This window comes from Pleuronectes platessa, chromosome 1 (genome assembly GCF_947347685.1).
Source record: "Pleuronectes platessa chromosome 1, fPlePla1.1, whole genome shotgun sequence".
Lineage (NCBI taxonomy): Eukaryota > Metazoa > Chordata > Actinopteri > Pleuronectiformes > Pleuronectidae > Pleuronectes > Pleuronectes platessa.
The window spans coordinates 15,794,133-15,819,999 of record NC_070626.1 but is presented as its reverse complement, the minus strand read 5'-3'; the positions used below and the strand labels follow the sequence as shown (position 1 = coordinate 15,819,999).

Here is a 25,867-nt window from a genome sequence, read left to right as displayed (position 1 = left end):
CAAAGCTATTATAAACAATTATTCTCCACAGATCTTCTGCAGTGAAACTAATTTATCTGTGCTACTGTGCATGAAAAGGTTATTACAGATAAAACCAACGACCCTGAAGCACAAATAAACCACAAATCAACTTGAGAATCATTTAGAGAAAATTTCCCTTAATTTTTTTATTTTCATGGTGGCTACTTTATGTATTTTTTTTAGTCATATGGTCACGAGGCTTTAGCGCACAGAATAAATATTAAAGTAAACGAGTAAATAGTGGTGCGCATAATAAAGTAAATCAATGTAAAAAATTCACACACACATACTGTATGCACCACTCTACCACCAACCACCACTTTCTGAAGCGCTCCATGTATACAAAGAAGAATGTATCTCAACAATGTAATCACCTACCAGCTAATGATTCTTATTTCGACAGTCATCTACTCTAGTGCTACTTGGCCAGGATTGGCCTGAGACCATTTCCAATGCACATATCACCAACTGCTTCATAAGGAGGGGGTGGGATGTTCATAGGTTCATGCTAAACACTCTGATGTGCCATTGCCAAGACACCCAGCCCTGGTCCCTCCTCACCTGGAGGTAACTGTCAGTCACAACATCCATCAGTCACGCTGATCGATTTCTGTCACACATCCACACACAAAGACGCAGCTGCTGCTGTCAGCCTCCATCTCAGGTGACAGCTGTGTTAGAGACAGGTTCTTAGGCTCACACTCATATAGTCTGAAGCAGGGATGTAGGTTATCTCCATGGTGCTAATGACCAGGCCCAGGTCATTATGTCAGTTTATTAAGTGAAATAATGACACTACAGTGTTCTGTGATTAGCGCAGTAATTTCTTTACTCCAGAATTTACAAAATGTTCACATATCTTTTCCAGACGTTTTAACCACATCTAGCTCCTTCATGTCATGACGATTTTTCATTTAAATGATTTCTAACTAAGTGGAACTCAGTAGAGCATTTAAGTCCACCGAGGTCTGACAGTTCCCTTATGAAACCACATTTAAATTCATTCGATTTTTATTTGATAAATTTTTCTTCTGAGAAATCCATAAAAAACACACACTATTTCATTGTTTTTAAGAAAGTGATCCGGATCTCTATCAAAATGTAATAGGTTCTTTCTTAAGCCGTATCCACAACCCACCCTGACCCCACACCACATCCCTCCACCAAGTTTTGTTGTAATCTGTCCAATAGTCTTTGTGTAATTCTGCTCACAAACAAACAAATACTGATGCAAACACACCACCCTTGGCAAAGGAGTAGGAATAAGCAATATATAGGGAGCATATATCTTCTATATACAACAATGGATTTTGTCGTGGTTACACTGTTCACAAGTGAAGCTTCTAAAGACAAAATATACATTTTTTATCTCCTTATATGCTTTTCATGAGAAGTTGACTTTAAACCCAGTCTTTGACAAGTGAATGAGTTAAACATGACGGAACATATTAAAGAGCTTGAACATTAATATGTAGGAAGAGATTCAAAGGTCATATTAATCATGTATTATTCGGTTGCTTTGCTTTGCTGCTAATGAGTCTCACAAAAAACACTTTACCTCTGAGTCTTTGCCTCTGTGACCCTTAACTCTCCCTCATTCTCTAAATGTGGCTTTGACCGTTGTAAAAAATTAAATAACTAAATGAAATAAGTGAGTAAGGGTCGGGGGGAGGAGGTTAGATTGTTTTAATATGTAGGGAAAACTGTGATCCCCATCCTTCACAGCACGCTGGGGTCCTTCATCGTGGAGGTTCACATGCAGCGGGTGCACACTGATCCAGTAATCTCTCTGAGCTGCTGCACCCACATGTTGACAACATGAGTGTCAACAACAGCAGCGACCTGACAGATGCAGCAAATTCATATCGACAGATTTCCCACAAACAACAGGTTTCAGGGGTAAATGTCAAAGTCCTTCAAGACACAACTTAGAGAAAGAAGGATACCTGCTTACTTCTGGGAATAATGCTTTCATTTGCCACAAGGATAGATTGTGTCTTCTTTTTTCTTTCTGGCTACGTTTGATTCTCTCTGTACATCAAAATACCAATATCACAAATGAATCTGATTATTTAAAGAATGGGCCGGGAATAGGGTTTCAGACATAGAATGGACAATGAGCGATCACTTTCAGATCTGTGCAAAATAATTGGCCTGACTGTCCCCTAACTAAGCCGATGATTGATGTTGTCTGTAAGTGGGCTGTAACTTTTCTAGAGTAACTCCTACACAATTTAGTACGAACAGGGAATCATATAGATGTGGTACCCCACCACTCGTAACATGATTCCTTTAAAGATTTGTTACCTCTGCCAAGGTTATGTTTTCCCTCTGTCTATTTGTTTGTATGTAAGCAAGGTTACACAAAAACGACTAGACAGATTAACACAAATTATCTTTTTCTTTAACAATATGAGTTATAGGACATTTTTAATTCGACAGTCATCTAGTCTAGTGCTACTAGTGAAAAATATCACACATATTGACAGAGTTGATATCTATGAGTGTAGGAAATGTGGTGCAGCTTGATTTTGAATTAAATGAGACTGTTATATATAGACTATAGATGCTCTAGTGAGTAACGTTCTAGTTTTACATTTAATTTTTAGATCTTTCTCAGACTGTCCAACTGTCATCTGTAATGTTCTCCATCTATAGCTGTGAGATGCTCCAACATCAAGAGCCCATCTAAAGAAGAACAAGATGCATCGACTTAATTTGTCGCTCTTTCAGTCTTACTTCACTGAAATCTGTTAACCTGTTTACAGGAAGTGTGTAGCATGGAACTCAACATGCTTTAAGATTCCAAAGAAACAATGATATGACACCCAAAAAAAATTACATCAAAATGAAAGAAGACATCATCAACATGTGTTTCAGTAAACAGCGCAGTTGTGTTGCTTTTTGTGATGGTGTGATAATGGCATTGATGAGAAATATCTAACACTGTTGTGTCGAAGGCAGTCTACAAGAGAGGAAGAATAATTGTCAGAGCTCTGTGTATCTTGATCTCTTTGAACTGAACGACTGAAGATATATATATAATATATATATATATATATATATATATATATATATATATATAAATGTATATAACGCACTGATCCTTCTGAGTATCCTGTGAGGGACATTAAACACATTAAATGCCGTGAAAGGTTCAAGAAGGTTTTCTTTCTGATGTCAGAAGTGATACAATGAACTGGTGAAGACTAAGACAGCTGGGTCTGCAGGGGAGAGATAACACAAACTGTTTTCCTGTGGTAGCTGCAGTTTACAAGCTACACCCCAATTACCTGCAGATAACACTGTACATTTATAATCTTATGACAAAACCTTGCTGATATTACCTGAAAGAAAACAATGATGATGCACAACTTAACCATTATCCACTAGATCCAGTTTGCATGCGTGTGTGCATGTGTGCTTGCACAAACCAGTGATAATCACAAGAGTACCAGCTGTAGATGTACTCTAAAAGTAAGTTTTACTCTTCCAGTTCTCCTTGTGACTGACAGCTGAGGACAGAAACCAGATGGAAACACTCAACAAGTAAATCAAAGTATCTTCATTTCCGCTGGACTTTGAGAGTAAAGAGATGGAAGTGGTGGGTCTCTGCAGAGTGAGCTGGCCCAGAAGCACCTGTCATGTTGGCATGCAAAGTTTATACGTGATGATGTGTGTGTGTGTGTGTGTGTGTTTGTGTGTGTGTGCCTGTGCCTGCGCCTGCGTGTGTGCAAGTGTTGGGGGGCCCCCACTGGTATGTTATTGTCTGACTATACAGAAACAGCGAACTTTAATCCCAATGTCTAAACTAACAATTCCATGAATGGTATTTCCGGTATTTTTCAAAAGCCTGACATGCAGGGACACAACGAAATACGTTCAGCGGAAAACATACTTATACGGTTAAAACATCAAATTAAAAAACATCAAATAAATGATGGTAAAAAATGAAAAAGCTATTAGGATTGATTATTGATAATAATTTGTCTGTAGAAATTGTATTAATTTTGATAAGGATTTTAGAAGAAGTCCTTTTCAAAAGTGGACGTAAATCATCAAAGCAGCTTTTGGCATATTTCACCTCAAAAGATTATCATCAAAGCTTCATACGAATGAAAGTACGTAATAAAAAGATAAGTTGAACAAATTCACTAGAGTTGAGAAAGAAGTAGTTCAAAATGGTGCTGAAATTTGTACTGAAAACATGCATCTGTTTTATTCAAAGTGGCAGTTAACCTGTACATTCTATCTTGTTTTTGTACTATGATAAATGTGGTAGATATTAACACTCTCTGGTGGCAGCGCTCACTGAGGCAAATATCATTCATAATGATAAAAGCATTGGCATTTTAAAAGTCTCAAAATGATAGCACTGCAGTCATTTATATCATGAAGCTCACGGATGTATGCCACAATATCTGCTGCCATCTGCTGGTCAGATACTGTAAACTGCACTGCTTCTTTCTGATGAAGGCCGGCAGGTGGGCAGGTAGGTCGGTTGGCAGATATGTAAGTAGGTAGGTAGGTCTTACAAAATAAAACAGTGTTGAATTTGTTCATATTTCTATTTGTTTAAACGTTCTAGATTAGATCTAAACTGTAAAGTGAATAACCAATAAAAAGCTCAAAGACTCACTGTTGAAGACGTCTATGATGATGGTATTGTTCCAGACCATTAAGCGGCAGCAAAGCTCCATTATGCTGAGGGGCTGGGTCCATTGTGTGCCTGTTGTGTTGCCATGTCTGTTTACTCGGAGACTTATCTCGTCCACAGTGATACTGAAGTTGCTCCGTCAGATTCCCTGTGCCTATTCATCAACATCTGTGCTTCTGTCTGTTTGATTGGTAAGATAGCTCAAATAAACAAAAACAAAACATCTCAATTGCATTTTGAGATGCGAACAAATATTAGTCTGTGAACAAAATAGGACGAGCATATTGTATTTTACAAAAAAATGATATCCAGGATGTTTGGCTTATAGAAATACCATCAAACAAGCACATTCACTATAACATTAGTAATTACGAAAAAAACTAACTTTAGGCTAACTGATTATAATATAAAGTGTATTGTTAATATTATTATTATTGCTATTTTATTATTAGTAGCAGTATTGTTAGTAGTATTATTTTTGTTCTTAGTATTGTTGTTATTAGGGCCCGAGCACTGACAGGCACTGACAGACAGTGATTGCAATTTTTTATTCTATTAATATATTTGCGTTTTGTTTTTTATTTATTTTTATTTTCTCCTGCGTAGAAGTGGACTGCGCAGGATTAATTTAGTTTAATTTGATTAAATTTTTTATTTTATTTTATTATTGTTATTACTATATTACTATTAATTGATGTTTTCACCAGATAACCCTCAAAGAGATGGAAGGAAGCCGAGTTTGCGTCTTTTCGCCTTTTCCCACAATTAGGGAGTTTACTTGTTTTTCGGGTGGTATCTGGCAACCCAGCAGCAACAGCAGCAGGAGCGGCTCGCCGGGTCCTAACCAGAGACTGTGTATGTGTGGTCCCAACCCAGAGAGGAGCTGCTCAGACACAATGTCCAACACACAACTCCTCAAAGCTGCGGTGCAGCAGAAACTGGCCGCAGCTGCTGAGGAGATTTTCCGCCTGTTCGAACAAACTCTCAGAGACTATGAGCAGGAGGTTCTCCCCTCGAAGATGCGGGTGGAGCAGCAGCGCACACTGAGCCGGTGCCAAGGTAACGACAGGTTAACTTTCACCTCCACCACCACCTCCAACACCCGTCCTCACGTGTCTGCACATTGTGCCTCTTATCTCACTGTCAGTCCGCCACACAGCACACAGAAAGTAGCGCCATTTTGCATCCCTTGTGTGTATCAGGATGCAAAATGGCTGGCTCCAGTAAGTCACAGAAAGGCCTGTGGCCAAATTTGAGATAAGAATTCAAATAGTTTCTCACTTCAAATCAGCTGCTTTTTTTATATATATAAAGGGGTAAAAAATTACATTTGCAGACTCAATCTAAACTTCAGCATCTTGTTTTGACATTATTTACATTAGGTTTAATCAGAATCTGCTCCTGGTGTGAGCAAATGTAAATTTAATCTTTGAATTAACAGACACAAATAAATGTTTGTCAATTTCAGTTCAAAGTTTAGGGACTGACTTAAAATAACAAAAAGTGAAAATAATAAGTAATATAATCACATTTTCAGTAGACCACCCGCACCTCATGGACTGCACTTTAACTCAGGTTAAACACTGTACATAATCTGTTTACACTGTATATATTCGTTTTTATGCCATTTATATTTTTCTGTATTTCCTTGCACGTACTGTTCCTTTAAAGATGAACATGTTGACTGCCCTTGTGGGACTAATAAAGGATTATCTTATCTTGTCCTATCTTATGTGAACCAGTTTCAGAGCTTCTTTCTATCTGGCACTATTAATTATTTACCCAAATATTACTGGGTTCTTTCTTGGCCCATGTTCCATCCTTCCAACAAGTTTCATGGTTTTGCATAATCTTCGCTTATTGCACCAAACCAACCGAAAAGAAAAGAAAAAACAAAACAGGGCTGAAAACCTGACCTCATTTACTGAGCTGATAACAATGCAAAATTCTGAGGGACAGTCACACTGGAACATGTTTCAATACTTTTCCAGTTCTCTGTTGAACATATGGAAATCAGAATGTGTTTTTGATCGGACTAAATGTCTTTCCTCTTGTGTGATAATATCCAGGCCCTGTGCAGCTCTCTGTGGAGGAAGAGGACATCCCGTCAGGACAGGACCTCTGTGAGGAGGCGACTGACGTGGGCGAGGATGACGAGGAGCCCCTGCAGGTAAAAGAGGAGCAGGAGGACGAACAGTGGGCCGCTGAGGCAGGTGAAAAGCAGGAGGAGGCTGACACCAAAGAGTCAATGTTCAATATCATCTACGTGCAGAGAAGTGATGAAGATGGAAAACAGTCGCCTTGTCGAAGCCAAGAGGTTGAAAATAGAGTAGACCCTTTGCCCAGCAGCTCATCTGAACAGCTGAGAGCAGAACCCGAGAGAGGCCGCTGTGGTGCGTCGGAGCCGACCAGTGACTTCCAGATGAGTGAAGACAGTGATGACGAGTGGAGAGACAGCAGTCCTCCTCTCTCAGGTGTAGAGACACCCCAGCAAGCCGGGGAGACGGTAGAGAGGCCGTACACCTGCAGCGTGTGCAACAAGAATTTCAGGATTAAATCCATCCTGACTCGCCACATGAAGACACACACCGGGGAGAAACCTTACAGCTGCAGTGTCTGCGGCAAAAGCTTCATCCAGCGCTCCTATCTGCACACTCACATGAACTCGCACTCTGGACAGAAACCGCACACGTGTAGTCACTGCGGCAGAGGATTCACGCAGGTCGGGAACATGAACGCCCACATGCGAATCCACACGGGGGAGAAGCCTCACAGCTGCTCCGACTGTGGCAAGAGTTTCAGAGAGAAAGCAGATCTCGTCAAGCACACAATAATACACACCGGAGAGAAGCCATACACCTGCACTGTGTGTACCATGAGATTCAGTGCTCAGTCCAATCTAACGCGCCACATGAAGACTCATTCAGGGGAGAAGCCATACAGCTGTGCCGCCTGTGGGAAACGATTCATACGACGCTCCCATTTAATCGTTCACATGAGGACTCATGCAGGAGAGAACTCAGAAAAACATTACAACTGCCCATGATATTTATTTAATCATTTCCAGCTTAGAGCCAATGTAACGTTCAGTTACATTGGCTCTAAAGACACAGTTACAGTTACAGTGGATGACGACGTAGAGGAGTAAAACCAATATCAAAAACACTTTTCCTATTAATAATCTTGTTTCTACTTATAATTCCTCGGCTGTTCAGTAGATGCTCTTGCTTTGACTTGAGTATTAAAAGTGATATTGCTGCTGTACCTTTAAGTCTTCATTTCAGTTGCAAATCAAATGACCATCATAAACAAATGTTGGCCAAGAGATTAGATCAAGTGCTTGAATTGGCGAAGTCCAGAAACCGCTGAAACCATTCCTCTTGAATTAGGTGTGGCTCTCTGACACTGGCTGAACAATACATGGGTCTGTCTTCACCCGCCATTGCTTGATCACAAGACCCCAAGAAGCTGACTGGGGAGGTAAGTAACTCACATTTCTCAACTTTAACAACAAGCTTGTTCTCCACCAGGCAGCAGTATGTTCCTCCACGTCTTGGGACAAGATGAGGATGTCGTCCAAGTAGACAAAGACAGCAATTCAACATGTCCCGCAGGACGTCATTCAGTAGAGCTGGGATAAGCGGTTGCTCAGTGAGACCAAAGGTCGTGACCAAATATTCATCAAATATTTAAAATGGTGAGGTGGTAGATGTTATGGAGGTCCAGCTTGGAGAAAAATGTGGTTTTGTGGAGAAGTTTAAAATCTGAGTTGATGAAGGGTAGAGGATAATTGTTCTTTACCTTTCAGAGAAGGTTTGGTCTGAATGTAAAGTCTTAAAACAGAAGTGGATCATTTGATTATCAAATTAAAAAATAAACTTGTTTTATACTGACTATCAGACCTTGTATAGCTTACTTTTAAAAATAAAGACAAACACAGACGTCTGCTCAGAGGCACTGTGGACAATGTTGCCAGATGAGTTAAAGTAAATTTGTATGTGTATATTATACACATGTGTATAATGTTTTCAAGTTGTGTGAAGTTATCTTTGCTTGTGTTTTTGGCTTAGGTTTTTCTATCTATTGAAGAGAAAAAACAGGGAAATTACAGGGGGGAAAAAAACATTACAGGGACAGTAAATAAAAGACTATATATATATATATCCATGATGGTCAAATATCAGAGGTATTCAAAGATATCCATTTGTACGGAATCGTTTGCTTTAAAAAAAAAAAAGAAGCTCTGTTTTTCCGAGGAAATTATCTCGGAGAAAAACAGGGGGAAAAATTGGGTGCGGGAAAAGCTCTGTTTTTCTCGTAAAAACTGGAGGGAGAAAATCAGAAAAAACAGAGCTTTTTTACATGCTTTTATTTTGAAAGTGACGTATAGCGTCGCTTAAAACTGTCAGACTCTCCTTCTGTATACATAACAGTGAAATACAAAAGACTAATGTAGCCGAGCAGTTTTTTATCTTATACTGTCAGGAGGCCTCAGCAGAGAGAGGACACGAGAGATGGTTATTGAATCGGGACATCAGGCCCGTTTACTCCCCTTCACACTTCACAACATCTCTATCGACAGAACCCTCTTACGTTAGAACCCCTTTCAAAACAAGAGTACCAACCAACACCCTGCTTATAACTACACATCAATCTTCCATAATAAAGCCACTAACAACTGGACAAAAATGAAAACTATCCATTACCTATCTGGAGCATAACCCCCGAAAGATGGTCTAGACTTTCAACTGATGTTTTCAGTTTTATTTGAAACTTCCCTAAACAACACCGTAAGAGCTCGCGCCTCTTCGGAGGGTCACTAAACATAAAACGTTTCCTTTGTGAAGTAACAGATTCATAACAATAAGTCCGTGTCTATACAGGAACTTCACTTTCAAAATAACAAAAAAAAGCTCTGTTTTGCTAATAATTTTTTTTGTGCAAAAAAAGGCATTAGAAAAACAGAGCTTGTAAATACAATACGCTTCCTTAAATTTGTTATTGTTTTATTAGCCTTTTCATAATTAGATTTAGAAATCATATATATATATATATATATCATTTAACATCTCAGAAGAAAATATCCATAGTTCCTGGAATATTACTTATCTTTTTTGTTTTGGGGAAAAACAGCACATTGTCCAATAATTAAATAATTGTTGGGGTAAATTGGGGGTTTGTATGATTCTCTCTACAACACAATACTCACAATGTCTACAGGATGTCAATAAAGTTGATTTAAAAAAAATAGTGAGCGGAACTGTACCTGACGTCACTTCCGTTCCGCGAAGCTGAAAATTTGGCGCCCCGGTGGTTTGAACAGACCATAAACCGACATATGCGGCGGAAACACGGTGAAGAGAACGTGATGACAAGCGTCCGAGCCGCCGGTACTTTAACGGAGAGCGTCGCTGGATGCGGTCGGTGTGTCAGTGAACCTTCTCCGGGTGATGGAGACGAAGAGTCGCTCTAAGTGAAGCGAGCTGAACTCTGTACGGACACATGAAACTGACCCGCTCCGTTAATAAGTAACACAGCCACACACCTGCCTGTGGTTCGATCAGAGTCAACATGAACAGAACCAGACTGAAGAAAACCAAGGTGAGCTATGATTTCACTCGCAGGAAACACCGACGGTGCACCAAGATCCGGTGTTCAGAGGATGTCAGGTGTAGTAGTAGTATTACAGTAATGATACAAGTATGAAACATGTTGGGACTCCCAGCAGCTAGAACTGAAGAGAAACGTCTTCTAAAACCCAACCGAGTCCGGTTGACCTATGTTTAGTACTTGGATGTACCACGACCTGGATGACTGAGAATCTCCACAGACAGATGGAACGTGTACTTAAAATATCCTAAAGAAAAGTACTCAGTAAGGTTGTGGTGCATGTATGTGCATGTATGTGCATGTATGTGTATATATGTATGTAATACCATGATATGCAACTAATAACCGCCATAACTGCAATTGCTGTTGGTTTAAATGAATTATTAACTGTATATGTATATGGCTGGAAAACATCAGTCACATCACAAGAGCCAAACATGAAGAATATAATTCTATTTTTAAAGGTCTCCTGTTGTAGAGAGGGAGATTTCCAAGACTGCAGATTTTATATAGATACAGAAGGTATCAACACATTCAGTCTAAGGAGAAGTGCACACAGCTGTATGCAGCAAATCTCACTTAAATCCAGCTGTGATGACTTCTGTAGCCCTGAGGACTTCTGTAACTCTGACGTCACAATGAACTGGTTTAGGATTAAAGGTATAATTATATCTATCTATAAAACAATTCAAATAATAGTGGGTTTCAGAGCTGATATCCCCGACTGCTGAATGGTTTACTGGCAGCAGAGTACCAGCTCCTTCACTGGAGCTGCTGCCTCTTTACTGTCTAAAATGATTTTGAATGATACTGACTTGTCGTACAACAAACAGATGGTACATGTATGGTATCTTTGCTTCAGGTGACTCTTGGAGGACAGAAGAACATCTCATCCTTCTTCTCCTCTGAACCCCAAAAGGTAAATGGCACTTCTATTTCTTTTTTCTGTTTTGTGTAAGTTTCCTTTTTTGTTTCATTGTCTCTGCTTTATTATTATTTTTTTCCTTATTTCTTCATATTTTTGACAGAACTAACTTTTAAAACCTTTTTAAACCTTCATTAGGCCTATTTGATTGCTCTCAATACCCAATGGTTTTGAAAAGTCTTCTTACAATCTTTTATTATCAGTTCTGTGAACAGATATTGGGGAATTTTCCACTTGCAGTCTATTTATATTTTTCTTTCATCTGTTCTATATCTTGTGCATTAACAATTTATTCTTGCTATAACGGTCTATTTAGGTTGTGTAATGAAACTCAAACCTATATTTGACTGTTGCTTTTAGGGCGAGTCACTTTCAAGTACGATTTCCATCACTGCATTTGCCAAGACTGAACCTCAGATCAAAAATGATGGCACCGCTCGAGTCAGACTCCACTCCCCGGTAAAGAGGTGCATCCTGGGGGACCTTGAAAACCTCCTGCCCTCCTCGCCAGATCTTCTCCTCTCTGTACCAGAGACCCCGACAAGTCAGATCAGGCTCGCCTCCTCCTCTCCCTTCAGAGAGGCAGGTCGACTGAGCCCCCTGTCCAGCAGAGAGGCCACAAGCCTGGGGAATCCTGGCCAGCTGTCCCCTATCTGCCTCAGTCCGCACCCCAAAGGACAGAAAATGCGGGGAACCAAGAGGGAAGAGGGATGTTCTGGCTCCATAAAAAGACTCTTCAGTCCCCCTGAGGAGTCCCACAATGCAAAGAGACCGCGAACCATCATCGGCCCTACTGGCAGCAACCTAACAAGGACTGTGATTGGCCATGGGAGGATGCCTCATTTCTCCAGTGACCAGTCTGAGAGGTCAGAGGGTCACTGCCGTGGTACTGGAGTGGTCTTCAATTACAGCAGACACCCGACAGTGTCACTGAAGTCTGTTTCTTGCCACCGAAAACATCTGGAAGAGAGAGATGAAGCTGAGAAAGACTCTGGTTTCACTGTGATAACAGAGCAGAAAGACACGGAGGCAAAAACCACTGGAAACCCACACACTGGTCTCGACAAGGATACTCCCACACTTACTACTGCTGTACACAAACCCAGTGCACAATCCATCACACCTGCACCACAGGCAGAGGCTACGAGAACAGCTGTGACAACACCGAGTGGAGACAAAGGGCCATCGTCCAATCAGGACCAAGCTGAAGGTAATATTGTAATTATACTTAGAAAAACTGCATTTTGTTAACAGGATCAAATATTACAACATATATGAAGAATATATGAATTATCTTCATACATTTTCATATCTGAGATTACTGTATCGAGTGACACTAAGTCAATAATTTGATAATATGATATAAACACTGCTTTAATGGGGCAGCTGGAGTTTTAGAGGTAGAGTGGGCCGTCCAGTAATCAGAAGTTCGGTGGTTTGATCCTTGGTTTATTCAGTCTTAACACTACCTGCCCTCTTCATCGGAGTGTGGATGATGTGTTATAGAAACAACAAGGCTGTATGAATGTGACTTGTTCTGTAAAGAGCTTTGAGTGGTTGTTAAATCCTAAATAAGCTCTATATAAATGCACTCTATTTGCTATATATATATTTGAACTTTGAATTTTTATTTTCCACTGCTAACTTTTTTAATACCAGGGATGACCTCTGCGTGTCCTGTGGAAGAGAAGTTGGATGAGAGCTGGTTTGCAGACTTTATGGACGATAGTGAAGCTTTTGTCCCAGAGGTTAAATCCAAGAAACCACGGTGAGAATAACATGAACAGCCACTCCAGAGTTTATTCAGATTAACAAAACTGATGCTTGAATACAACCACGAGCATCTCTGATGATGATGTTCCTCTCTGCTCCTACAGTAAGGTACCAGATCACGTGATCCTTTCTGGAGGGGCTAACAACCGCTACTGGGTGCTGGATGTTGAGGAGAGGCCTGGTCACAAAACACTGACCCTCACATGCTACAAATCTCTGCATCCAACTGAGACATGTCTGCTGAAAGATGGATGGTAATGACCCGTGTTAGAACGTCTGCCCTGGTGACACCGCCACTAACAACCTTATTTTCAATATAGCATCATACTTTTCACTAAACCCCCCCCAGATAAATACACTTATCTGCTTCAATATGTATAAGAGTTAAATGAAATGTCAGTTAACGTACAATGTTACTTTTTTCATACTTTTAGTCATACAAATGTAGTAACACATACATATTTGAGATGAATTACACAATATGACAACGTGTTAACAAATTGAATGGGCCCTGTATGTTTCTGTATATGAGCCTGTTTCTATTCACTAGTAGTTGTCTTTCCTATTTTGTGCCCGGGGTTTTTTCCCATTCCTAAACGCACACATCCATGTGTGCTTTTTATCTTTGCTGATTGGTCTTCATTAAGCGTGTTTGTAATAATGATAATTCCCAGGGAGATGACGCCTGTTTGTTGCGGTGATGTGGTGCACCTGGAGGGCTGCTCCGGTGAGGGCTCCTGGGTGGTGGACCGGGAGCAGGGCTTCCTGGTTCTACTGCCTGATAGTCTGATCTCAGGCACCAGCATCTCCAGCTCCATCCGCTGCATGAGGCGAGCAGTGCTGAGCGATATGTTCAAGGTAAAAAGCTTTCAAGTATAATTAAAAAAAAAAAAAAAAATTCTCAACTTCTATTGCGCACTCATTTTTCTTTGGAGCAATGTGACATTTTTTATGTCAGAACATGAGCTTTATAATTGTTGTATTATTTTTTTGCATCCCGTTGTCTCTTTAAATGGACAGCACACTTGCACAGTGTGAAAGCTCATAGTCATATTTTCTTCATGTTATCAACACAAGGGATTTACTTTGATTACATGACATGTAGTGTTCATGGTGATTTATATACACTCTCCAATGCTTTAATCTTTCTCTCTCTCATTCTTTCTGTTTTCTGTGATGCAGAGTTTTGACGGTGGCTCAAAGCAGATGCTGAACGGCACAATAGTCCACGAGATCTTTCAGAGAGCAGCTATGGCTAAAGATTTTTCTTTGGACACTCTGACTAAGCTGGCGGACCAGGCGCTGCGTCGTCCTCAGTACCTGGGAGACATGTAAGCTGTGATATCATACCCTGCAGATCCCATTGGCATACAACGCTTGAACAGAGCAGTAAAGATAATAATAGGTTGGTTGTTAATGATATTCTCAGCATCAGTCTTGTTCAATCAGGTTTGTGTTCTTCTGTCTGTGTCTCCAGGTACATTATGGGTGTGAGTCAGGAGGAGATGAAGCAGGAACTGCAAGATTATTTGCCCTCACTGGAACACTGGGCAAAGGAATACCTCAACTCTGCAACGCCAAAATCCATCAGTCTCAAAATGTATGTACACACACACATACACACACACACACACACACACTGCAGTAGTCTACTTTGTTGTTTAACCAAGTCCCATATTAATCAGTGAGATAAATGTCATCAGAAGTGAGACTTATGATACTTTGAATATTTTCTTACAAAGTAAACATATAAATGTGAATAAAGTTGTGTCAACTTAAAGAGCTGATTATCGGTTCATCTCTGTCTCCACGACACCAGCCCGAGCAGCAGCAGAGCTCCAAGCAGGGACAAGGACTCTGCAGCGGTGATCACGGTCGCAGAGCTTTTAGATATAGAGGAGAACGTGTGGTCACCAAGATTTGGTCTGAAAGGGAAAATTGATGTGACGGCACGTGTTCGAATCCAAACTTCAAGACAGGGCAATCACAGAACTCCGGAGGAGAAGACTTTGCCCCTGGAGCTGAAAACTGGACGCGAGTCGAACTCAATAGAGCATCGCAGTCAGGTTGGTGGACCACCGTGTTTTCAGCTTGGGTAGATCTGCTCTAAGGCAGGTTTAAATCGATATAAGGGAATTCATTCAAAATCATTTAACCTGACTCACAGTTATGGTTTCAAAATGTGTCTCTGTGTGTTTATAGGTGATTCTGTACACTCTGATGAGCAAGGAGAGATATAATCCCGAAGCCGGCCTCCTGCTCTACCTCAAGACTGGAAACGTTCACCCTGTAGTGTCCACTCGCATGGACAGCAGAGGTACATGTGTACACTTAAAGGATGTGCAAGTTGTGGACAATCAATTCACAATCATATTTTCTCAATTCTACTAAATAAGTTCAAAAGGTATCTGATGATCCATGATTGTTACAAAGATGGAAACACAAACACACCCACACCGGAACTACTTCACCACTGAAAGTCAACTTTCAACTAAATTGAACCACATCACAATCGTGCACAAACCAAAGGAGAGTCATGTCTTTTTTACTCCAGCTTCTCCATCAGCTTTCTTACTAAACCTCTCTGTTTATCACAGAGCTGGTGAAGTTGAGGAACACTTTGGTTCATCACATTCACAACAGTGTGGAGAGAGAAGCGAAGCAGAGCCGCCTGTCCAGACTTCCCGACATCTTGACAGACAGACAAACGTGCCAGTATTGTCCTCAGCAGAGAAACTGTGCATTATACGAGAGGTAAAACTTTTTGATCTCTCTTTGCTGCCATGGAAGAGGAGAGAAACTACTCGGGTGGCATAAGGTTAAATCAGTTACAACTTTTTCTCTTATTGTCCCTCTTTCCTCCACACCTCTCTTCACTCGTCCTCCAGAGCGGTGGATAGCAGCTCCTTGGACGTCAGTGAGGATGTTGTGCGAGACTTCCTGCAGCAGGAGACGGGTCATCTGACCGCACCGTATCTGAATTATTTTTCCCACTGGCTGCTGCTCTGTTGCCTTGAAGCTGCCACCATGGAGGCAAAGAATGGCCGAAAGCGTGTGTGGCTTCAGACAGTCGAGGAGAGGTGAGAAACTTTAGACAGCTGCTGTTGTAATGTCACAATGTATGAACCACAAAAACGCTTTTCTTCAACTGTAGTATCTAATTTATTTCGCTCTGTAAACTCTGACTTGTGCCTGTAGTGAGAAGAATGGCAGCTGTGTGGGGAGACTGCAACTCAGTGGTCCAGTGACCATCAAGGCTGAGGGAGTTTTCCTCCACCGCTTCCAGAGGAGTAGTGGCGCACCACAGCAGGGTTCGGTGAGCAGCGGCCCGGCCAGCGGGGATCGCATCGTGGTTAGTGACCTGGAAGGTCGCTTCGTTGGCTTGGCAACAGGATACATGTGTGAGGTCAGCATGTCTCAGGTCAGCTGCACTCTGGACAGGTGAGAACAAATCGTCATATCGCTGCCCTCTGGAGTATTTCATCCCAAAGACTATTCTTGGTTTTTGAACTTTATTGATGGCTGTTTTGTTGTTGTTGTTGTGTGTTTCACAGAGACTTGTCAAAGTTCAGTGGTGTGTTGTTTCGTTTGGACGTTGATGAGGGTGTAGTGGGCCTCAGTACTCACCTCACCAATCTCTCCAGACTGATGGAGAACTCTCAGGACAGGTCGGTACAGCCAATTCAAAAGCTGTGGTGTTATTAAAGTAATGATGGCATTGCATGTGGGTGATGGTACAACAGGCTTATGTGCTGGATAATAACTAAGCGCCAACTCTTTGTTGTGTGTAAAAGTACCTCTTGGATGTTTCTTTGAAAATTTAAAGTGATGTTCAACACACACGTCTGTCCGTTTGCAGTGATCGTCTGAGGGAGCTGGTTATTGACCTTCATCCTCCACAGTTTATCTCCAACCTCAGTTCAGTTCTGCCCAGAGAGGCCAAAGACACCGTGGCCAACATCCTCAAAGGTGCCGAAGCTTCTCTCTTCTGTTTTCACCTTTCTCACGTCTTTTTCAGGGGGGCAATGATATGAATGAGCAGCTTCTTGGAAAGACATTTTGCTAAGATACTAGAATTGTAGTTTCTTACCTAAATCAATTGTAAAAAACTGCACACAATCATATTTTCTTATTTAAAGACATCACATCAGTTGAGTGGGAGACTACATGATAGAACCATTTCATATAATGATGATGGTGACTAAAATGATCATTGTAATAGATGTTGTTAAACAATTGAAAATGTTTAACAACTATGAAAACACTGAAATCTTTAATTCATCATCACTATGCAACAAATATTATTGTCTGTTTTACTTGCACAAACATCTTATCTTGTAAGATGAAAGTACAAAGAAAGTGACAGTAACTACATTTAGCCCTTAAACTGAAATAAATAGAGGAGTCTTGAAACTGAGTCCTTAGTGTTTCAGCTGCTGAAACACTTTCACAACAAATTTGATGATTGTCAGATTTTAAACACTCTAAATGTCTTTGTTGGGCGAATCAATAAGTAATGTGTAATTAAAGTGGGGCAAATAAAGTCTGTAGTCCGTTATAATGTCCCATTCATAATGCATTGAAACCACTACCACTATCCTTAGTGCATTTTGGATGATATTTGGTTGTGTTTGTGTTAGGACTCAACAAACCCCAGAAGCAGGCTATGAAGAAGGTGTTGCTGTCTAAAGACTACACACTGATTGTTGGCATGCCTGGCACAGGCAAAACCACAACCATCTGCACCCTGGTAAAACATCATCACCTGTAAACGTGACCTAAATCCGGATTATTTACTCCATGTAAAACCAGAACTCTCCATAATTCCTTCTGACTCTGTCTCTCAGGTTCGCATCCTACATGCGTGTGGCTTCAGTGTGTTGCTGACCAGCTACACCCACTCTGCAGTGGACAACATCCTGTTGAAGCTGAGGCGTTTCCGAATCGGGTTTCTGCGTCTTGGACAGGGCCAGAAGGTTCGCTGTTGTAATGTGTCAAAATATTGAATTATCAGTTATAATAATCTGTATTTATGAAATATTAAGGAATAACAATTGCATATTTTGAAAGTGCAAAAGCCTAGAGCTCCTTTATTATCTCTTCTCGGTGACCCCTTCCTCATCTTTATTTCGGACTTGCTCTGATTTCTGTCCCGTTTTCTTCCACCTGCTCCAGGTTCATCCAGATATTCTGCCCTACACAGAGGAAATTGCCAGGAAGACAGGAATTCATTCTCCCTCAGACTTGGAGCAGCTCTACAACAAGGAGGTGAAGAAATAGTTAAACAATGCAATCAGCTTTTTTATTTATTTAGAAGTTTATATTTAGGATATTTTACAGCTGATCCCAATGTTTTTCCCGCCTAAGGACGATTGACTGAACATAAAATGATTAAATGTCTTCCGAATCAATACCAATACCCTCTCTCTCTAGTTGATAGTGGGGACCACCTGTATGGGCATCAAGCATCCCATTTTCACACGTCGGCGGTTTGATTTCTGCATCGTAGACGAGGCGTCACAGATCAGCCAGCCCATCTGTCTGGGACCCCTGTTCTACGCCAAGAGATTTGTCCTGGTTGGAGATCACCAACAACTGCCGCCAATAGTGCAAAACCAGGAAGCGAGGTAAAGTATGTGTGTGTGTGTGTGTAAATCATAGATGAAACAGAGGTGTATGCTGATTTGTGTTTCCTACCAGCAAAAGCTTGTTATCATCATTTACAAATTGGTCATTTCTTATTTCTTTCTCCAGGTCACTTGGGATGGATGAAAGTCTATTTAAGCGACTGGAGCTCCACAGTGAAGCAGTGGTTCACCTCAATGTACAGTACCGGATGAACAGGTAAGGCTACTGTGTGTGTCTAGTCTTTGTCTTATTTATTATGATCCATATCACTATTGAAATGGCTATTTCACAACCATTTACTGCTAATATTATTGCTACAGAAGTGGAGCTACTGTAAACTTCATTATGAACCTGTATTTAATTAGACATGGGTTTAAAGTATTTCCACTCCATGATAAATGATTCGTACTGTGTTTGTTTCAGGCAGATAATGTCTCTCAGTAACTCCCTGATGTATGAGGGCCGTCTGGAGTGTGGATCAGAGAGGACGGCCTCGGCTCTGCTCACTCTGCCCTTCCTGCTCTCCGTCCAGTCGGAGCTTGACTCCTTCTCTCAGGCTCATCCGCAGCATGACCTGGCGTGGATACAGGCCACTTTGTTGCCTGGCAACCCCGTATACTTCCTTGACTGCTCAATGGTTGGTTGAAAATAGTGAACGTGTTTCGACAAGTAGTTTGTTGTTGCTTTTAAAAATTTGTTGTATTGAGATAGAAATTAGTCCGTTTGAAGTGAAAGACTCTGGTGTTAGAATTTAAGATTTAAACTGAGTGAAGGTGCTGCTCGTCTTCAACTGTCTGAGCCTGATGGTAATCTAACTGTAATGGAAATGGAAATAAATGACACCTCACAGCTTAGTTAGAAATCTGACATTTCTCAGTTTGAGTTGCAAAATACATATTCTACTGATGCTGATTACATGAAATGTTTGTTCTAAGTACTTAACATATAGGCTGAAATGGTTTTTTCTATGGTGGTAGGTCAAGCAAACAGGGCAGCTGCTGTAACTGTAGAACAAAGTGGTCAAAACAACATGACCACAGTTTTGTAGTGTATTGGGTGTTGAGTTGTGCTGGTCTTAATGTGTGTGACCCCTGTTTGACTCCAGGTGCCTGCACTGGAGTCAGTGGAGCAGGGAGGTGTCAGCAATCACAATGAGGCTGCTCTCATACACGTGTTGCTTTCACTGTTCATAAAGGTAAATCAAATAGAATGGCTTAAGTGGGACCTGAAAGTCTTGTGTGCTGACTATGCTGCTTATACTGCTTATTTCTTTCTTGTTTTCAGGCAGGGTGTAAGCCCAGTGATATAGGCGTCATCGCTCCCTACAGACAACAGCTGAAGAGCATCTCTGCTCTGCTGCTGTCCCCTGCCTTCACTGGGGTGGAGGTGAACACAGTCGACAAATACCAGGGACGGGACAAAGGTCTGATCGTGTTTTCTTTTGTCAGGAGCACGACAGAGGAAGGAAACGTAAGTGTTTTACTTCTGTCTCTTTATGAATGAATAAATGAGTGAAAACCTGACACGACCCCTCCCCCTGTCTCTGTTAACAGTTAGGCGAGTTGTTGAAGGACTGGCGCAGACTGAATGTCGCCATTACCCGGGCCAAACACAAGCTGCTGATGGTGGGCTCTGCCACAACACTACGACGCTACGCACCTGTGGAGAAGCTGCTCAGCCATCTCCAGCAGGAGAACATGATATCCTTTACAAAAACCTCATGATGCTACCACTCCACGTTTCTTCATTTTCACAGCAAATCGTATGAATTTCGCTTTACATGTAATGAAATGTAAAGTGTATTGATCAGTTATCTTCCTATGTGTCACTTTTTTCACATCTTCTGTGTCTGCACATTTTTTTCCTGAACGTTTACTTCACATTATCAAGCTCCCGCCAGCGGCTCACAAGGCCTTACCCAGCATGCACCTATGACAAGCGGCAGTGTGAAGCCATGATGGTGTCGCTGAACAGCTGCTTGTCTCACAGTGGAGCAGAGGGTCGCTGTGGGAACTTCAACAGGGCAGCGCCTGGGAACCAGTCCGAAAGAAAGTCCTGCGTGAACCTTCAGGTTGTTGTGATCAAACATAAAGTACGAGCTGTAAACACTTCTGCAGGTGTCAGTTCTCAATGGCACAAAATATTGTTACTATCATGTGGATTTTAACTTTGAGAATATTTAACACACCAGTTCTGACCTCTGAACAACTTGTCTGCTTTGAAACAAACACTGCATCAGATCCACGTTAAATATATTTGTTTGATAATCATAACCTTCAATAATACAAATAACTTGAAAATGGAGGTGGCTTTGGGTTATAAAAGTGATATTTTGATAAATTTCGCAATTCTAACATTGACATTCCGAACAAAATACTTGGTTGGTTACACATGCACTGATCAATAGAATGTTTTTTTTTTTTTTTTGACTGGTGCATTTGTACAGATTGTGAGAATATCATTTGATGTTAGAGTTAGTAGACCTCATTCTCTGAAACTAGTGACTTACCCTCAAAAGATGTGGCTCTGTTGTCATTGTTGATTATTTTTAACAGCACACAGTTTGTATTCCAGTTTTAACAGTGTACGTGTAATTGTCCCCATTGTGCAACACTAAAGAGCAAGGACTGACCTGTTAAACCTGTTGCACACAACTAAAACTAGCTGAAACATGTCGTATAAAATTAAAATAAATTGTTGTATAAAGGACAAGGTAATGACTGCAGTGTATATTTTATTTTATTTAGTGTATAGAATGTTGAACACTGGTCGTCATAGATACTTGAACTATTGTTTTATTCTGTGAATGAGCATCACAAGTCATCAGCTGCAAAGTTATACAGCCAGCTGTTCTAAAAATAATTTCTCATTTAAAAAATAACATTTATGGAATCATATTGTTAGTAACAGCAAATACTAAAGTAAAGAGTTATTTCAATTCCTTTTAGTAACACAGATCTAAAGCTGCACAGAGACTGCATTATTTCAGTGGATACTACATGATATCCTAACTGTTAAAACTCTGAATTAGTAGGGAAAAATACAATTTATGGGATTAATTAAATTTGTTTTTTAATACTGAGCAAAATGATTCAGATAACATCCTGATGACCTGGCAAGCTGCGATTCTTCGATTGTTCTGTTTTTTTTCCAGCCCAATCTCTGATTTTACATGTTTTGTTTGTGTAATATTGTGATTTTTCTGTTGTGATATATTAATAAATAATACAAATCCTAACAAAGTGTATGATGTTTCTTTCTTGTATGTTGTTGCCCCATGTCCTCCTCTACTCTCAGGAACAAGTTGACTGTTTCAGCATCTCAAACCCTCTTTGCTTGAGTGTGTGTGTAACTACAGTGTGATGGTTCCCTGCAGAATAGTGACGGTTTGTCCAGCGATGTTGATTCTCCCATCATCTCTCACTTCCAGTTCCAGCTCCCCACCTCGACTGGAGCACTGGTAAGCTACACACACAAAAGATCTGAGGGTTAGTATGGTACAGGTCAGGAGTGATGACTGCCTGAACCTTTGTCATCAAAATTATCACCTAAAAATGTTTTTATTTGTAAAAAAAGATTTTAGTTTTGTCCCCCAACAGTCTTTTTGGATAAAATAGTAAATTTAACGAATGCAATATTGATTACCCAGCATTTTCTTCTTCCCCAGTTTCTTAGACCAGTAGCTACCGAGGACGGTGTGAGCAGAACCTGCAAAGACATCAAACTCATAAGACCAGAAATTGAAGACCAGATTTTACAGGAGTGAAACTGAACATTTAAAAACTTCGCTGCAGTAAAGTGCTGAACATCTTAAATACTCATACTTCTCCTTGGACCTGTCACTTGTATGTTAATGTGTAGACCACATTAATGACAATTTGATATAAGATTATGTCGACGTGTTCTAAGAAAAAAAACATGCAGCGGGGAGAATGTGGAGGCGTAGTATCTTCAGAATTACCTGTGACGGGATCCTCGGGGATTCCATTCCATGGAGCAAAGTATCTGGAGTAGAAGTCGTGTCCTGACTGGCAGTCTGGAGACCCTATTGGCCGACATACATTGCAGTGATGGGGTTAGGGTTAAGATCACAAAGCTGTCCAGAGATACCCCCACTGGTCTGGCTACCTCCACTGGTCTGGCTATTATTTACCTTTCATGGTGACAATGAGTCCTTTGACTCTTCCACTCTTCTCACTTCTCTGAAGAGTGACGGGGTCGACTTTCAGACTGGTTAACACTGACCTGCAGGCAACACACAATACATTTTTTATTAATTTAAATAACGAGTTTAAATGATGTTTTGTCAGAACTGTAACATCTTTGATCCTTTACTTGTCTTCCTCTTGACTCCTTGGAATATATATTGTGTGTGTGTGTCTGTGATTTGACTGTAACCTGTCACAGCTGTCAGCCAGTCGAACCATCAGTTTCTTAGTGTTGTCGCTCATACAAACATCCTGAACTGGGTGGTTCCCAACTGCTGCCTGTTTCATACGCAGAAGCAGAGATGGAGTTTAAACAATAGAATTAACTCCCACTGCTCAACTGATGGGCTCATGTGGACAGTAAAGCAGGAGTAAGTGCTGTAAAACATTCCCTCACAGAGAGAGGAGGTGTCTGTTAGGTCTGTCCTACTGACCTCGATGATGTCTTTGAACTCACTAGGATCCTGCAGAGAGAAAAAACTGTTATAAATCTGGCATTTTGTAGTTTCTCTTCTGATTTTATTACTGTTCTACTCATCAAACTACAGCTGCACTGTATGTAACAGCACTGAGCTTGGTGAATAGCACTTATAGCACTTTGTAGTTTTGCTTTATTTTGAAGAAATTGTACTTTCTTGATTCTTGTCGTCCTGGGTCTGTACCCTCGGGGTTGATGCACTTATTGTAAGTCGCTTTGGATGAAAGCGTCAGCTAAATGTAATGTAATGTGAAGAGCTGCTAGGTTTCACCAAAGCTGCTTCTTGATAGTGATGCTGAATATTGTTAACATAGCATAGAAATTAGTGACTGCAGATGTGTCTCCGCTTTAATCATTTTGCTCCATATTTGTTTTTTCCAAATTTCATCAAAGTATTGCATGGTGCTATGGTTTCATATCTTTTCCCTTTGGCCAAAATATACATCTTTAACCTTCAAACAAATAATTTCCTGATGTCCTGATGTGTTGATCTGACCTCATAGACACACACTGTACCTCCTGGGTGGGTGGGTTGAGAGGAAAGTCCATGACGTAGCCCTTGCTCTGCTTGGTGACCGCCAGATCTCCACTCCTGGTCTCAAACACCACTACAGGATTCACATTCTCTAACAGATGGACCATAGGATTGTTTGAGCTGATACTCACAGTCTAGCTGATGAATTATGTCTTTACATGTAACTGAGTCACGTGAACTAAAAGCTAAAAGCTCCTTTGCTCGTCTGTGTATCAAGCTGCATTGTTTTATACATGGAAATGTTTTAAAATAACAGGATTACATTGAAAAATACCTGCCAGTTTAATTAGTATGATCATATTCAACCTCATGGCTTCAATGGTCCTGATCAGTCACTGCACTGCCACTGCATTACCAGACTAATATACTCTATATGTGCATTTGTGTGTTCAGTCTGTATCTTACTCTTATGCTGGAACAGCACTGCAGCGGAGGCAAGAGTAGCGTGACCACACAGATTCACTTCAGTGGTCGGTGTAAACCATCTGAGACGGAACCTTGAACCTGTTCATCACATCACACTTTTCAGATGGGTGCTTTATCGCAAACACAACTTCAACATGTCCGTCCCCCTCTTTGTGTAACCGTCAACAGAGACCTTACAATCACAATATGAGAAACCGCTTTGCTTCAGATTTAGCAAAGTCTCTTTCTAAAGGGAAATTTACACTTATTCATCATTTCTCGTGTGAAACCAAAAATGTATAAATGTTGCATTAATCAAACTAAATTTGTCTTTGCAAACACAGTGATATCCTGTCCCAATTCATCACTGTATACTAAACCCAAGCATTTTTTTTTAGTTCCCCACATTATTAGACTTATGGCACAAGATGACAATGTATTGTCCTACAATTATAAAATTCCTATGGGTAAATTGTATGATATTCATATGCAACATGCATAATCGATGAGCTGATCTGATGTGGAATATGAAGTGGATATACAGTGATTATTGGCCAAGATCCACTGAATTGCTTGTAGCAGTATATTGTCTCAATCCAAACAGTCTTCTAAACAAAATAGCCCTACAGTTTATTATCTGACCTGTAGAGAAAGTGTCCGAGGGGTTGATTGTGGTGATGAAAACAGTTTCTGACAGGTTCATCTCTGCCGCGATCTTCTGATACAACTCATCACTCAGCTCCTGTTGGAACATAGAGAAATATTTTAGTTGTGACACATTATGTCACTGTGGTGCATACATACAGTGTAGATGGATGGGTGGAAAGTATGTCAGGCTGCTTAGTTACAATGAACCATATCATCATGTCAGACATAAGCAGCTACGATTTTGTGAAAATTTTAAACGTAAAAAAACTCGATCAGCAAATGTTACGAGCAGTAACTGCTCTATTTGAGCCAAATGCAAAGATTTTCAGTATAAAAGCAGCCTGTTAAAGTGTCTTTTTAGTGCAGTGGGCGTCAGAGTGATATGACGTAAACCCATTGTGCATTAGTCTTAATACTCACGTGCATTAGTGGGCATACTGCTGCAGGGTTTCCCTTGAATGGTAAATTAGTGAAGGCGTCCACTGTAAATACTGGAATCTCCATCATGTTTACAGTAAAAATATTTTAAAACTGACTGGTGGCTCCAGCGAGGCAGTGAGCACGGTGGAGTTTCAGCTGCTGACAGTGGACTTTGGACACTGTCTACTTGTTTTGTCAGGGCTGCCAGATTTTCAGCCTGTGTTCGGCTTTATGAGCTCTCAGTGTGTTGGTGTTAGTATTGGCTCAGACTATAATACACCTTCATTTAAAACAAGCAATGAATGACTGGTTACCCAACAGCTCTTGCTTTGTTTCGGATGAATGGCATGAGCTTGGTTTTGTGCTTGTTATACATTGACAGTAATGACCTATATGAAATGGACACTGTCAAATAAGGGGGGGGGGGGGTACTGTACCACCTGCAACTTTTAAAGAACATACTAATGCATCAATGGATATAATTCTATGAAATAGTACACCTTAATGTGGAATTCGACAATTTACATAATGAGGATGAATAGTTTACTCTTACTTTCGC

The 25,867-nt window shown here is 40.7% G+C and overlaps 3 protein-coding genes across 3 annotated transcripts; 2 read left to right on the top strand and 1 right to left on the bottom strand.

The window, feature by feature from the left end:
- Nucleotides 1-5,574: 5,574 nt before the first annotated feature.
- Nucleotides 5,575-9,686, top strand: LOC128459292 (zinc finger protein 260). The gene is made up of 2 exons (XM_053410647.1): nt 5,575-5,737; nt 6,748-9,686. The coding sequence occupies exons 1-2, from the start codon at nt 5,575-5,577 to the stop codon at nt 7,722-7,724; spliced, it is 1,140 nt and encodes a 379-aa protein (XP_053266622.1). The 3' UTR covers nt 7,725-9,686.
- A 149-nt stretch (nt 9,687-9,835) lies between these two features.
- On the top strand, nt 9,836-21,905 carry dna2 (DNA replication helicase/nuclease 2). Its single transcript, XM_053425974.1, has 25 exons — nt 9,836-10,279; nt 11,151-11,207; nt 11,574-12,423; nt 12,873-12,981; nt 13,091-13,240; nt 13,661-13,844; nt 14,169-14,317; nt 14,464-14,586; nt 14,806-15,052; nt 15,189-15,303; nt 15,584-15,740; nt 15,875-16,066; nt 16,185-16,427; nt 16,541-16,654; nt 16,846-16,955; nt 17,627-17,736; nt 17,834-17,962; nt 18,162-18,254; nt 18,420-18,613; nt 18,741-18,830; nt 19,038-19,251; nt 19,720-19,809; nt 19,899-20,084; nt 20,168-20,316; nt 20,498-21,905. The coding sequence occupies exons 1-25, from the start codon at nt 10,250-10,252 to the stop codon at nt 20,547-20,549; spliced, it is 4,137 nt and encodes a 1,378-aa protein (XP_053281949.1). The 5' UTR covers nt 9,836-10,249; the 3' UTR covers nt 20,550-21,905.
- LOC128443458 (phenazine biosynthesis-like domain-containing protein 1) lies at nt 21,336-25,507 on the bottom strand. The gene is made up of 10 exons (XM_053425980.1): nt 25,309-25,507; nt 24,883-24,982; nt 24,241-24,339; nt 23,817-23,926; nt 23,257-23,286; nt 23,013-23,101; nt 22,768-22,859; nt 22,576-22,659; nt 22,260-22,322; nt 21,336-22,079 (listed from the first exon to the last, which is right to left on the bottom strand). Exons 1-10 carry the CDS (start codon nt 25,393-25,395, stop codon nt 21,967-21,969), a joined length of 867 nt encoding a protein of 288 aa, XP_053281955.1. The 5' UTR covers nt 25,396-25,507; the 3' UTR covers nt 21,336-21,966.
- Between the last annotated feature and the right edge of the window lie 360 nt (nt 25,508-25,867).

Excerpts from the sequence above, each read along its gene's own strand:
- LOC128459292 (XM_053410647.1), top strand. The coding sequence starts at position 5,575 with ATGTCCAACACACAACTCCTCAAAGCTGCGGTGCAGCAGAAACTGGCC. Across the intron at positions 5,738-6,747 it reads CACACTGAGCCGGTGCCAAG|GCCCTGTGCAGCTCTCTGTG; the intron begins GTAACGACAGGT and ends GATAATATCCAG.
- dna2 (XM_053425974.1), top strand. The coding sequence starts at position 10,250 with ATGAACAGAACCAGACTGAAGAAAACCAAG. Across the intron at positions 12,982-13,090 it reads GTTAAATCCAAGAAACCACG|TAAGGTACCAGATCACGTGA; the intron begins GTGAGAATAACA and ends CTGCTCCTACAG. Across the intron at positions 19,252-19,719 it reads ACTTCCTTGACTGCTCAATG|GTGCCTGCACTGGAGTCAGT; the intron begins GTTGGTTGAAAA and ends GTTTGACTCCAG.
- LOC128443458 (XM_053425980.1), bottom strand. The coding sequence starts at position 25,395 with ATGATGGAGATTCCAGTATTTACAGTGGACGCCTTCACTAATTTACCA. Across the intron at positions 22,860-23,012 it reads CTGGCTGACAGCTGTGACAG|GTCAGTGTTAACCAGTCTGA; the intron begins GTTACAGTCAAA and ends TGTTGCCTGCAG. Across the intron at positions 22,660-22,767 it reads ACTCATTGTCACCATGAAAG|GGTCTCCAGACTGCCAGTCA; the intron begins GTAAATAATAGC and ends GTCGGCCAATAG.